Consider the following 14,784-nt stretch of genomic DNA (forward strand, 5'->3'; position numbering starts at 1 on the left):
TTTAAAGCTGTGGCTTTGCCAGCTAGATCCAGCCCATTCCTTAGCTTTCCAGCCCCATGGTGGAGGTACCGGCTGTAGCCATGTTTATCACCACAACTCTGTGGCGTTTCAAGGTCCTTGCCAGCAAACAAGCTGCAACACTCAAATGCTCTCTCTGTAGCTGACCTCCTGCCTCAAAGAGTCAGAGTTTGCCCTGGCAGGATGGCCCACAAAGCCGGCATTTTTAAATGACGCAGCTTTTTTTCTGCTACAGCTGAAAACCGAAAAGCATGCATTCAGCTTTTCATCAACACCGTTTAAGTGTTTCGTGGCAGGACCTCTTAAGAGAACTGCAAGTTTTTGCAGCTAAAGCTGAGTCAGGAAGCCTCTCTTAGATGAGAGCGCTTGCTTGCCTCTAGCAGAGCAGAACCGAGAAATTGCTGCTACCAAGAAAACATGCTTTACTCTATTCTTTCCCAAGCTTTCTCAGGCTTTCTGTGGGATGCAGTTGTCCACGTGGGTGCCATTCTGTAGTGGGAGCTGTGGGCTGTGTTCCTGCCACCCCAGCTCCTGGTCGCCTGGCTAGCTTATGCCCCAAAATAACAACACACAAACTGTATTCTTTTAAACACTGCTTGGCCCATTTCTATTCATGTGTGTAGCACCCCAAGGTGCGCTTACCGGGAAGATTCTAGCCTACGTCCATCCTGGGTCGGAGCTTCATCACACCTGCTCTGGAGAGGAGAGCATGGTGTCTGTCTCTCAGAGGAGCTGCCCTGCATCTGAGCTGACTTCCTCTTCCTCCCAGCATTCTGTTCTGTTTACTCCACCCACCTATGTTCTAACCTATGAGGGCCAAGCAGTTTCTTTATTTTTAACCAATGACCTTCCTCCATCACTCAGAGAAGTTAAAGGGTTTCCAGAAATGTTTTTGAAGGGAAAAGGGGGAGACACAGCAAGGTAACAGCTCAGACTCTCCTCAGAAGGCCCTGGGCGGGGGGGGGGGGGGGGTCAGAGCAGTAGATCTTCCCAGTGGAGGCTTCTGTAGCTGTTACCATTCTTTAAATGTGAGTACTTCCCATACAGACAACCAACAGGCAGGTTAGAGATGCTTGACCTGATGTAGAAGGGTGTTAGAGCCCTGTGGGGCATAGTCCCATCTCCAGTCTTACCAGAGAGTGCCCAGGGCAGTTAGACCCTGGAGACAGTTGAGATAATGTCTGTTAAGATAGATTCTTGGGAGAAAGAAAATTCTAGGGGGAAGGGGGGGAGGGAAATGAAATCAAACAGAATGAAAGGACCACTTGGCCCGGACTCCAGCTCACCACCCCCAGCCCTCCCCTCTCCTAACTACCACTGGCCTCCAGGAAGGTTTCAAAGCTGCCATATTAACTGGCAACTGCTCAGTGTCTGAGAGGAACACAGAAGGTGTGGGAAGGATGACCCAGACTCTGCCCAGGACTCAAAAAAGAAGAAAACTCTGGTTTAAGCTTTCTTCTGAAATAAAAAGTACTAGAAGTGGGACCCTGAGGGGAGCACAGGGGACCCTGAGGCTGCCGACTCCCGTCTACATCCCTCCTCTCACTTCCCCGGCTGAGTGACCTTGGGCTTAACTCTGCGAGCTGTCCTTACTTATCCCTGAAAAGATCCTTTTCACACAGCACCTGGCTTGCCTGCAGGCTGCCAGGCCTGGCTGCTCAGGCCTCCATACATTGACCAAAGTCACGTGTAGGCCTCTGTTCCCTGATGCTTTTCCTGGCTTGACATCCCTGGGTGGGTGGGGAAGAGGTGGAGAAAGGGAGGAAGGCAGGAATGGGGCCGAATGAATGAAGGTAAATCAAGTCTCCCAAGATGCACCTTCCTCTAGTAGGAAGCCTGAGTGTAGGAGACATGAGGTAGGAAAAAACTAAAGCTGCTCCCCTTCTCACAGGACAGGCAAGAGGACCCCGAGAAAGGGTTCTAGATGCCACACTCAGCTTTGGCACTCTTCCTGATTCTCAGACCCTGGAGGCCAGTGTGTAATTGGACTTTCTTCTCTCCACAGGTGACGCTGACTCCACTGACTCCGAGCCATTCTCCTCGGCAGGATGAGAGTAACAGGTAGGACAGTGTTCTGCAGCTTCTTGGGGCGGGAGCTCTAAAATTCACTTTTCTATCATCAGTGTCGGCCCAGCCCAGCCTCGGGGGTGATTCAGTGTCTCTTGTCAAAGGTCCCAGCAAGAACTCCAGGAGGACGGTATGCAGGAGAACCTGGGAGGATGGGAGGCACAATTCCATCCCTATGGGTGTGTCCAACCTTTAAACACTGTGACATAACACTGTCATCTACAAAGTCCACACTTTAACTATGTAAACACTAAGATAGATAGATGATAGATAGATAGATAGATAGATAGATAGATAGATAGATAGATAGATAGATAGATAGACAGATAAACAGACAGATGATTGATAGGTAGATAGATAATAGATATAGATAGATACATAGATACATACATACATAAATACATAGATGGATAGATGCTATGTGTGTGCATGCATGTGCACAGGTGTGCATAGAGATCAGAAGTCGATGTCAGATATTTTCTTCTCGCATCTGCTATATTTCTCATTGAACTTGAGTTCCCCAGATGCAGAGCCCCTGGGATCTGCCTATCTCTACCTACCTCCTCCAGTAGTTGCTGGGTACACAGATCCACACCTCAGCACTGGCTCTGACATGTATGCTGGGGATCCGACCTTAGGTTCTCATGCTGGTACTTTACCCACTGAGCCATCGCTTCATTCAATTAAAATAATAAATACATTAAATTAATGTTTATAGTTTTGTGTTGAGTCACAGTTGTAGCTCTCCTAGGCTGCCTGTGTCCCATAGGACATAGTTTGGACACACCTACAGGCTGGGGAAGCTGGACAGCTGCTTCCTGGAGGCCCCATCTGCTTGGAATTCCAACTTAGAAACACTTGGCTCTGGCCAGAAGTCAAGGACCACATACGAACCTCAAGGAGGGCTGTTCCAGGGTCCTCACACCACAGTCAGCACAGTAAGGCAGAGGTCTTCAGGCACGCCCTCAGATGGGCCCTTTTGTACAGGCGTTGATATGGGAGCAATACACATACCCCACTTCTACTCCCAGATAACTATGAGAAAGCATGGCCCCTGATTTAGAGTCAGCTGACTTGCAGAAGTTCTAAAAACGGTCATGGGAAAGCACCTACCTCTTCTGGCCTCTGTTTCCTCATCTGTGAAGCATAAAAATGTAATGGGGATGAATTGAGATCCTCTATGTTCAGGTGGACATTATAGAGCCTGGCACAGAGTGGGTGCTGACTAACATGGGCTGGTCCCTGCGGGGAATTCTGCACCAGAAGACAAGGGGTACCCCCAAACTAAATGAAATTGTGTGATAACATTTTGCGATCCTTGCACAGCAAGGGAGTAGATGGACTCCTGGTGCCTTTCCCGGGTGTGAGACTGCTCCCCAGTAACAGGAACCAGAATCGCTCTGGCTGTGAGGTAGGGGAGACTGGGGAGCTGTGCCTGTTCTGAAACTGCTGAACAAGTCCACTGTGTGGTTATTTTTGGTGACTTTGAGCTGATTAAAAATATGGAGGATATCCCCAGCTCCCCAAGCCACCAGAATACTACCTACTACTATGGCTATAATACCAACAAAAAGGCCATCCGTCTGTGAAGCATGATTAATAAAGACTCAGAGACAGATATTGGGATCCATCCTGAAGATCAAAAAGGCAAAACAGTCAGCCACTGGCTGGCTGTTACCTCTACCTCAGTCTGAAATGGCGATCCTGCCTCCAGGAATCTCAGAATGAGACTGTGTGTGAGAGCTGTCTCCTCTCTGGGATTTTATAATCCTTTCTGGGATTAAGGGTGTGCACCACTACCAACTGGTTTCTGTGGCAAACTAGTGTGGCTCCTGGGATTAAAGGTGTGTGTCATTGTGGCACCTGGGATTAAAGGTGTGTGTCATTGCTGCCTGGTCTGGAAGGCTGGCCAGTGTGGCTGTTTTGCTTTTCTTATCCTCAGGCCAGCTTTATTGATTAAACTACAAATGAAATGCCACCACATACCTGCCCATCCATCCATTTGCCCGCTCATTCAGTCTTCTACTCTGCCATCATCTAACCGTCTCTCCACCCACCTGCCATTCCCTCCATTCACCTGTTTCCCTTTCACTTATCAAGTACTTATTAGTACACGCTCCATATACAGAATAAAACCCTTGCCTACAAGAAAGTCGAATTCCAGGAAATAGAGTCAAGTGACAGCCAAGTAGTACGATGAGAGCACCTGGAAAGAAAAAGGATGATTGAGAAATTAAATGAGGAGGGTTACAACTGGGACCGTGGAGGCCAGGGACCTCAGCAGTCAGGGCATAGCCATATCTACTGTTTGGGACTGACTGACTTTAACTCAAAGAGGGTGAAGTTCTGCACACATACACACCCCAGGACCCATCTCTGTAGGCTCTCTCTAGGAAGCTAACTGGAGCCCAAGGAAAAGCTCTTTCAACTCATTCACAATGGCTATTTGAGAAGTGTTCACAAAATCTAATCATGATTTCACTGTCTGATCCCAGCAGGGACTCTTATGTGGTCTTGGCACATAGTCTCAATGTATGGACGTGGCCTACAACAGAGGGTTTCCCACAGTGGTGGTGTTGCTGGAATTTGGCAAGAACTCACACATGGACTTTCTACATGGCTTTTCCCTGCAGCCCCCTGTTGGGTTGTGGCACGTGACCTGACAGACTCTTCCTACTTGCAGGTCTGGTTCGCGTTGTGGCCTTCGTCTTCACCATGGTTGCCATGTGGGTCTTTCTCCGCAGCTACGTCAGCTTCAACAGGAAAACCATCCGTCTGCCACGCTGGCTGGGTAAGTGGAGCTCATGGCCCATGATGCAGACCAGAAATGGGGCAATGAGGACCTCTCTTCTGTGGTGACCCAGGAGCCAGCTAGATGTGGTGAGCTGTGCACTGGCATTGTGGAGCACAGTGTAAGAATCCTGGACTCAATTAAGGCTGAAGCCGTGGGAAACACAGAAGTGTTCCCAGGCCCTGGTCTAAGGAAGGAGAGAGGAAGGAAAGAAGGACATGAATAAGAAACAATACTGCCTGAGTTGTGAGTGAGGATGAAATGATACTGAACTGTGATTGAAGAAAAAAAAATACTGTCTGAGTTGCAAGTGGCTTCTCCTACCTGCTGCAAACCCTCTCTGTACAAGACCGGCATGCCAGCTCCTTCTCACCTTCAGCTCCCTGCTCAAAGGCCTTTCTGACCTCCCCAGCTCCACCTGTAGCCTGTCCTCCTCATTTAGCTTCTTCCATATCAGCCTATTTCTTTCCAAACACCATCATCATGTCATTTGTTTCCATAGTTATTGCATGACTAGTTATATGCTTCCTAGAATATAACTTTCCTGAAGGCAAGGATTTTGTGTCCAATAAGTATTTGATGTGTGAAAGAAAAACGGATGGATGGATGGATGGATGGATGGATGGATGGATGGATGGATAGATTTGTAGGTGGGTGAATAAATGGATAGATAAATTAATGAATGGATGAATTGAAGGCTGCATTATGGAGGCTAGATGGACAGATGAATGGGTAGATAGAATGACAGGGGTAGATTTGTAGGTAAATGGATAGGTCTGTGAACAAACAAATGAACAGGATGACAGGTGGCTAGGTGGGTGGATCAGCAAGTAAGTAAATGGATAGAAGAATTGATGATTAGATAGAAGGCCAGCAGATGGATAAGTTAGTGGGTAGAACAGTGAGGATCAGTGAGTGGGTAGGTGAATGAATGATTGGATAAACAACTAGATGGCCAAGTTCTTACTCTTTTACCTATTCAGTCTCATTGAAGATGCACAAATACCCCCAAGGAGTGGTTCTTGGTGTGGTTGTGTAACAGACTCAAACATGATTGGCGGCATGGTTTCATGTGTGTTCTGAGAAAATAGAAAGCCAAGGAGACTTTTAAAACTAACCCAAGTTCTCCCTTAGAGATGTCAGGACAGGGATGGAGCCTGGGTGTACATATTCAAATCCTTTTAAGACAGAAGGGAAGGGGTGTGAGTCCTTAGATTTATCTTCCTGAGAGACTGAGAACCGCTACCATTGACAGAGTTCAACATGATCCGCAAGGACCAAAATGGTCCCCCAACTTCTCACGACAGTGAGAAACCAGGTACCCCATCTTTATCAGAACTCCACAGTGGAGGGCATAGCCCTTATGCCATCTGCCCCTTGTCAGCGGAGACACAGAGCCTGCATTGGAATTTCATTTATATAGACACTTGGTGACTGCCATGTCCATGATCCAGGGATACTGCTATTGACCAAACCTGGGTTCTGCTGCCTGCTGACCTCAAGGAGATGTGAACCAGGCCATTTGCAGGAGGGTCAAGGTATCTTGTCCAGGTCAGAGCCACAGATGGAACACAGCAGGCAACTCTTGTGGAGACTTTCGTCCAATAACTATGTTGTGAGCCCCCTTTTGGGGGTGACTTCTGCCACGATCCTAGACATAGTGGGTTCATATATTCCAGGGTAGGGACATGAGGATTAGGAAAGTTAGATAGAAGGAACAGAGTTAAGAAACACAGAGACTTAGGATAGTATCGGGAGGACCACTCAGTGCTTTCTGCATTCTGAGCTCACCTGTGTTTAATTTTCCGTACATTTTTATGCCCCAATACAAAAGGGGGAAGAAGGCAAAAGACTGCTTTAACGTGATGCATAGGACAACCAGAACAGTTACTTGTCCCAATACTTGAGACATCACGTCACTAATTCTTGAGAAAAGTATTTGATGCTTGGGGCAGTGAAAACACCCTAGACCAAGTATCCCTAGGTCAAACCACCTATTTCAAAAGAAGGAGCAGAAGTATGCTTGGATTCTTTGACCTTTGCTCAGGGTAGAGTGGATCTACCTATATGGGCCATTCCAATGTCCAAAACACCAAGCAATCACACCCTAGGTCAGGGTATGTAGCCACACTTGTCAACAACTTTGAGCTAGCAAAATCAACTCAGACTCTCTGACCTTCAGACAAGGTGGGCTAAGCTCACAGCTTTGAACCTCCACAACTATTTATCTCTCAAAGCTCAGTTACTGGGAGTTGAGAAACCAGTAACTCCAACCCACAAGCATCAGAGCTTAAGCTCTGTGTGAGGTCACAGGGACCCCAAAACAAGGAACAGGTGGCCCCTGCTTATGGTCTAAGCCAGAGAAACAGACTTAGTTACAATGCTCCCAAAAACCAGCAGTGTATTCCCCTAACCCAGAGTCTGCAGAAATGCAGGTGTGTGCCCAGTTGGGAAAGACAGACAGAAACCCATCAGCTGCCCAGACTCATGGGCCAACTTTCCCTCACTTCACAGGCTCCTGCCCTAGGGGATACACCCCTATTTTATGATTTCATGTGCTGATACTAAAGCCTATCTATAACTGTACAAATTTATGCTTATCATTATTATACAGGAAGATAATAATTGGTTTCCTGCATAATCCAATCTGGTTTATTTTACGCACTCAGTGTTCACCCTGCTCAAGAAGAAGGTACTAATTATCTCAAGGGACTGAGGACAGACTTTCTCTGAGAAGATCATGAGCTTTGCCAGACCACCAAGGCCCACAGCACAGGGATGAAGAGGTTAAAATCTCCCAGCTTACCTGGAAAACTAGGCAGGAGATAAGAAACAACTCTGACTAGTTTCAGTATGACAGTGTCTCTTAAGTCTCTTCATTGAAAAGTCAGGGTGACGGTTCCAGGGGTACCACAAAGCCCCAAGGGCCCATCTTACTGTACTCTTGGATGTTGTGGCTGCTGTTTTGCTTTGTTTTGTTTTCAAACCAGTTCCATGTAACCCAGACTGGTCTCAAACAGAGAATGACAGTGAACCTCTGATCCTCCTGCCTCTGCCTCCTGACTGATGGTGGGCACCACTGTGCCTGGCTTATGGGGTGCTAGAAGTTGAACCTTGTGCATGCTAGGCAAGCACTCTACCAGCTGAGCCACATCCCAGTACCCGAGGTGCTGCTCTCCTTCAACAAGGTGGAAGCTACACCCATGGTCAGCTTCTCTCTAAGACGTATGATAGCTACCAGCTATCCAGATGCCTACATTATAAGTGAAAAGGGCACTTCACACACACACACACACCAGGACCATGGGAATATATTAACTCAGAGAAGAGCTCTGTCTCCAGGGGACAATGGTATTGTGGTTGGCTCAACCTTGGTCATTTGCTGAGATAGGGCCCAGAGAAGGCACGCTCCTTCCCAGACATGTTTGTATCCTCTGAAGGAACCTGTTCTCCAGGACACACAGCAGGATGATGGGCACCCGACCTAGAAACCCAGAAACAGCTAGCATGGAATGAGACAAGATGTCAGGCAGTGACCAGAACCCCTCTAGCCTAGCTCAGATGGGCATTCAAGAAAGAGATGACCCAGGGACCACAGCACCAGCGCCAGCACAATTCTCTACTTCACTGAGTCCCTAGGGTCTCACTGGATCCTCTCCAGAGCCCAGTGAGGATGGTTGTGATGCCTACTGTGTGCTGTCAAGTAAACTGAGCCACATGATGTTAAGTATTATAGCCACCAAACACATGGGTTTTGGTGGGTGTGATATTTAAGCATCTCCGAGGTTCTCACAGCTTGATTTGAAACAAGAAACATGTCTGTGCACATGTATGTTTCTGCAAGTGTGTGTTGAATATGCATTTATGTGCATGTATGTGCCTTTCGTATATGTATGAGTGTATATGCAAGTGTGTGTCCATTTATGAAAGGGTGGCAGCAGCAAGTTAGAGCACACTCCCGGATGTAACAGGAGGGCTAATTCATGTTAGCGGAACCACACCAAGGTCTCCTGTTCTCTCTACCCAGCCATCAGCCCCCTCCCCTTCCTGCAAGAGGCCCAAGTACCTTTTCACTAACCAGATTCTTTCTCTCAAGCAGGAGTGCCCCCCAAGGAGATCCGTGAGTATCTACCCAGCCCCGTAAGTACCCCCATCAGTCCTCGGGCAGCATGTCCCAAGGCCTCTATTTCCAGTGCTGCGGGCCCCAGAGAAATGCAGGTGTCCAGAGTCTGTCTTCCTAACCCACTCCTCTGTGACAGTGGCCTCTCTCAGCTACTCAGACCAGCAGGAACATGGCTTAGCTCTTTCCCTTCTGCAATTCCTTCTGGGTCGTCTGGACCACAGGACACTCTGCAGGACACCCTGCTTCCTCTCTAGAACCTCATTGTGAGCCATATTGAAAGAGGTCTTCAGCAAGGATCCGGGTTCCCAAGGAACAAAGAAGGCGGAAGGGGGAGCATGGCTGCTACTGATGCTAAGATTGAGCCAGATGATGCATTCTGGCCTCATGGGCATCTCATCTAAAGCTAACATACTCCCATGTGGGTTCCATTAGGTAGGAAAACAGGCTCAGAGAAGTGAAATCTCCTGGCTAAGGCCAAAAAGTTGTAGTGATAAGTAGGGGAGTCAAACACCCCTACCCTGCTAGCTCATAGATCATCTCCCCAACAGCTTTTTTGCATAAGACCTCCCTGCAAAACCCCCTAACTCAACATGGTAACTCCAAAGAGAGCCGAACTTCAGGGTTAGGATTTTATTGGCTAAGATGACACGGGAACCCAATGCACACAGCATTGCCTAGAGTCAACTACAGAATAAACCATTTTATCCTTGATCTTAGCCATCTGAAGCCTCCTCAGTCCAATTCTAAACCAGACTCAAAGAGTTATGACATCTTGAAGATATCATCTGCTGGGATAAATAGAAAACTCAAGCATGTATGCTACATTCTGCCCTTTCTGATCCCATGGCAGACATCACTAGTCAATCCCCACATCCTCATTCGACAAGCCCATAGCCTTTCACAGTAAGTTCAAACTGTCATTTAAGAGAAAGCCTGCTGGAGGCTGGAAAGATGGCCCAGAGGTTAAGAGAACTGGTTGTTCTTCCAGAGGTCCTGAGGTCACTTCCCAGCAACCACATGGTGGCTCACAACCATCTACAGTGAGATCTGGTGCCCTCTTCTGGCATGTAGGCCACTGTAGAACATGTATACATAATAAACAAACAAATCTTTGGGAGAAAGAGAGAGAGAGAGGAGTTTGCTAGTCAGCTCAGATTGGAACCAACCAACTTCCTGACTTGATAAATCAGGAAAGATAATTGGAGAAGCTCCTAGCAAAACCACAAAGCAGATTGGCAGAAGAAAAGTTCATATCACCCCAATATCACACACACACACACACACACACACACACACACAGAGTGCTCATGACATTATACCAACTTCAGGTCCAGAGCAATGGCACCAGGGTTCAGAACAGTTATTGAGACAGCCCCTTCCGTCAGAGCCCAGAAGCAGATCTTGGCTCCCCTGAGATCTCCCCAAGGGCAGCACTTGTCTTCACGCAGCAGCCTGGTAGTGGAGGCTGATGGACAGGAAATCATTCCCAGAAAAGCCTGCCTAAGCTGTGCTCTTGACATGGAACTTGTTGGACTTAGCTACAGTTGACCAAACAAGCCCTGAGAACTCCAGCTGCGGTCCCTGGGGCCTAGACTCTTCCCCACCAGTGAGGGCCAGGGAGACTCACAGCTTGCTGCCTTTCTGTCTGGATCATCCTTCCAAGCCAAGAGGCTCCATGTTCAGCCTGTGAAGAAGGGCCAAAGCCCAGGCACAGAATCTGCTGGGGTGATCCAGAAAGGTACGTGCCAGGCTCTCAAAAGCTCTGCAGAAGCAACCTCGCTTAGGAGGCCCTCAGATTAATCCTGGGGTGGCCAAAACCTCAGCCAGAGTCCTGTATATTTTGATGCTGTTGATGGAGGCCCTACAGTGTCCGGAAAAGAACAAAACCCCAAGGCCCAGTCTCCTCCCCAGATGTGAGAATTCTGTGTTACCTTCCCAGGGGTCCCGAACACCAAGTGTGGGCTCAGCAAGCCCTGCCTAGACAACTTCTTCGCATTTAAACTCAGCACTGGGGCTGCCAACGTCGTGGGCCCCTCCATGTGCTTTGAAAATGAAATGTGAGTACCCAGGGAGGCTGTGCTGCTTTGCTTCTCTCTCTCTCTCTCTCTCTCTCTCTCTCTCTCTCTCTCTCCCATTTGAAATGTCAGGCATCAGAGCAGGCCTGTAAGGAACCACCCATGCCTTTCCCAGGTTACCTTTGACTCAAGGTGTGTGAACAAATAACCATCAGCCAAAGAACTCCCAGCTCAGCCACCCCTTGCTAAGCTGCCCCTATCCCTTCCCTGCACAAGGGGTTGAGCTGCTGTTGTCCCTGCTGGGAAAAAAAAAAAAAAGTGAGGCTCAGACAGGGACAACTGCCAAGCGGAAGGCATGTCTGTCCAACAGACAAGTTGCTGGGCTTCTAGGGTAAGGGATGCCTTGTGGAGGACATCTATGTACCCATTCCCGACCTCAACAGTTAAGTTTATCCTGACGTGGAGAACAGATGGGTCTTTCCAACACGATGCTGAATCTACACACAATCAGTACTGATCTGTGTAGTTGGAGCCAGAGTTCTGAGCTTCAGGATGAGCGGGATCCAGCAGCTCAGACTGCACATCAAGCTTGCTCTCACGCCGTCCTTGGCTCTATTTTCTCCTGCTGGCTGTTTTTTCTTCCACTGAAAATGGGACTTCTCTGTGGATGAGGGAGGCCACCACACATTCTGACAAATTAACACCACCCTAGCACCTCACGAGGACCAGAGCAGAGCGTCCCCAGACTGGGTCTCCTCGTTGCCTTGGGAGTGGAAAAGTACTGCCGTCCTCAGGAGGGAGAGAACAGACCCTGAGTTGGTGGGAACCCCGCTGGGCTCCACAGGGGAACCAGACATTCTAGGCGGGATAAACTTCTCCAGTTTCTGCTTCTTACATCCTGGGGTGGGGGAACACCCTACCCTAGCATCTCAAAGTCCCAGGTAGGGGCTCAGCCTCTTTTCAGTGCAGACTGGACCAAATGTGTCATGGACCAAAGGGCTTCACCACAAAGAACACAGCCCACACCACAGGCTTCTGGGATAGATCCTACAGCCCAAGCCACTACATGTGTTTCCTAGTGTGCAGGGAGTCGTGCTCTGTCCCGCCAGCCAATTCCCAAATCACAGCACAGAGACTTCTCATCAAATATGAGAGCTTGGCCGGTAACTTAGGCTTGTTTCTAACTAGCTCTCATAACCTAAATTAACCCGTTTCTTTTCATCTATGTTATTTTACATGGCTCAGTAACCTTTACACCGTAAAGTTCATATTACCTGCTCCGTGTCCATGGAATCTGCTGGAGACTCCACCCTTCTTCTTCCCAGCATTTTCTCTGCCCCAAAAGTCCTGCCTAACTATTGACTGTTGAACTCTTTATTAAGCCAATCACAGTGACTTATCTTTACACAGTCTAATCAAATATCTCACAACACTAGTGACCTTGGGCCCCAGGAGTAAGCCTCCCAAGGTCCCCTTCACAAAAGCAGAACATTCCTTCTGCTCCTGGGAACGCTGGCCTATTTTATTTCCCTTCTTCATCTGCAGTATCATGAGTCCGGTGAGAAACAACGTGGGCAGAGGCCTGAACATTGCACTGGTGAACGGTGAGTGGTCACAGGTGTCATCACAGAAGGTTCCAGAGTAGGCGATGGTCAGTTGCAGCTAAAAAAAAAAAAAAAAAAAAAAAAAACCAGCAAAGAGAAAAGGAGACACCCCTTCCAGGCAGCAGGGTAGGGAAGAGGGAAGGAAGGACCCAGGCTGGGACTTCCTGTCTGGCCTCTCACAAAGCTAACAGGATAAAAAATAATCATCCGTGACAAGAAAAAGTAATGTGTTGAGCATGTCCTTTGTACAACGTGAACCCAGATCTGGCCGACTCCAGCAACTCTTCCCTGCACTGCAGGGTCTCTCAGCAAGTCTATAGACGGGACCTCAGGTTCCTTGTGAATACTAATTAGCAAGAGAAGCAAAGCCTAGTTCAACAAGGCTGGCCCCTAACCTCTTACTGCTCAGAGCTCTCTCTGAGAAACAGTTCACGCTATGCTGCTCACCTCTACCCTGATTCTAGAAAAACCCACAAATGAGCAGGCTCTCAGAGACGCAGAACCCCTTCCAAAGCCCCCGGGTTACTCCAGATGGCTGAGACTGAGAGGGCTTGCCAGGTGAGCCTGCTCCCATCTACAGGGAGAAGCGCCCCTAGCCCTGCCATGCCCTCTGCAATGCTACCATCTAGTGGTGAAGGCTGAGAGCTGCGTCTTTCCTTCAGATCACCGTTTTTGCCCACAAAACCACAAAAAGCAATTCAGACCCTGGAAATCTGAGGACCTTTTATCAGGGGAAATTTAATGCCTCCAAAAGGAGAATTTGGCTTGCAGATTTCCCACTTGTGTGGGAGCAGCTATAACCATGCCCTTAGTTCAGTTTCTCAGAAAATATATCTAGTACACTTTCTCTTGTTGATGTATTTATTCCATTTCAAACCAACAGCCCATTGAATTTGTGCAGAAATTAAGGACAAAATGCTGAATCATGTGTGAGCAGCTGTCGTGGCAGAACACAGATTCTGGGTGGTTATGTCCTGTTGTGCACTGGATGTTCAGCTCGTGTGTTCTACCTCTCAAATAAAGCCCAGCCCAGACAGTATGAGGCCCCCACTGTGCCCCTGATGACCTTCCCAGACCTAGTTACATTCAGCTCTCATTCTGGTTTTAGGGTTTAACACTACCCATGGGCCAGATTCAGCGAAGTGACGGGCAGGGTGACTCACGTTATAGGAAGTACTATCTCTCTCTTTTCCCTAGGATCCACAGGACAGGTGACGAAAAAGGGCAGCTTTGACATGTACTCTGGAGGTAGGCACCTCTGTTGGCACTGATGTTGTGGGGTGAGCCCCTTGCTCTAGAAGGTAACATGTGGACACTAGGATGGGAAGGTTGGGGGTTGGGGGTTCTGTTTTAGACACCTTCCTGGGGTCTGAGTTAGACTCAGGCACAGATCCTTAGAAGAGAGTTTAAGTATGATGGTTTATTTAGAATCTGGTTTCAAGAAATGCCCACGGTGGGTCAAGGAGTAAGACTGGAGAAACATGAAGCCAACCTGGGGAATTGGAGAGCTGTTGCACCACCATCCTGGACATAACCCAAGGGGTGTGCTTGAAGTACTGGTTTCTCCTCACTTCTTAGCAATTCTGACAAGCAGGCTCTTGAGGCCAGGCAGAGTTCTTAGTTTAAAAAAAAAAAAAGTCATTGTTGGCATTTGTATCAGACAAGTGTGCCCCCAGTGTTGTGCTGAGGATGAGGGCATATGGCCCTAGCACCTACTCAAGCCCTGCTAGGGAGAGCACCTGAGAAAAGTTGAGGCTGCAGATCTCTCTGATAGACCCATGTAGAGGGCACAACCTCCTACGGTCCAGATAGGACCGACCTCTGAGAGGTGCCCTCTTCTCCATCTCTCTGCAGAAGTTGTTTCTCCACATAGACATGTTTTGGTTTGTTTTTTGAAATCTCTGCATGTGGCTGGCTCTGGGGACATCACTGTCCCCTTGCTTTAGCACAACAGGCAGAGCAGCTCTCCACGGGCTGGAATCCAGGGATCTGAGTCCCAGGAACAGCTTGGCTGGTGGCTTAATGCTCTGTAGACACAGTCTTTAAATTCTTAACCATTTTTGAATCAGTAGCCCTGCATTTTTATTTGGCACTGTACCCCACAAATTATGTAACCAGTTCTGCTAACAATTTATAGTTCCATTTAAAGGCATGTATTATATGTCC

General features: G+C 48.2%; 2 protein-coding genes across 2 annotated transcripts in view; both read left to right on the forward strand.

The window, feature by feature from the left end:
• The window catches only part of Cfap20dc (CFAP20 domain containing), a 299,498-nt gene extending 294,651 nt beyond the window's left edge, over window positions 1-4,847 (forward strand). The window contains exons 16-17 of the mRNA XM_057769705.1: window positions 2,024-2,079; window positions 4,769-4,847. Coding sequence (XP_057625688.1) covers window positions 2,024-2,070 — 47 coding nt within the window. The 3' untranslated portion in view covers window positions 2,071-2,079; window positions 4,769-4,847. The remainder of the gene's footprint in view (window positions 1-2,023; window positions 2,080-4,768) is intronic.
• The window catches only part of Fam3d (FAM3 metabolism regulating signaling molecule D), a 108,854-nt gene that overhangs the window by 89,794 nt on the left and 4,276 nt on the right, over window positions 1-14,784 (forward strand). The window contains exons 2-7 of the mRNA XM_057769707.1: window positions 2,024-2,079; window positions 4,769-4,876; window positions 8,973-8,996; window positions 10,939-11,056; window positions 12,560-12,618; window positions 13,816-13,866. Coding sequence (XP_057625690.1) covers window positions 2,067-2,079; window positions 4,769-4,876; window positions 8,973-8,996; window positions 10,939-11,056; window positions 12,560-12,618; window positions 13,816-13,866 — 373 coding nt within the window. The 5' untranslated portion in view covers window positions 2,024-2,066. The remainder of the gene's footprint in view (window positions 1-2,023; window positions 2,080-4,768; window positions 4,877-8,972; window positions 8,997-10,938; window positions 11,057-12,559; window positions 12,619-13,815; window positions 13,867-14,784) is intronic.

This window comes from Chionomys nivalis, chromosome 5, assembly GCF_950005125.1.
Source record: "Chionomys nivalis chromosome 5, mChiNiv1.1, whole genome shotgun sequence".
Lineage (NCBI taxonomy): Eukaryota > Metazoa > Chordata > Mammalia > Rodentia > Cricetidae > Chionomys > Chionomys nivalis.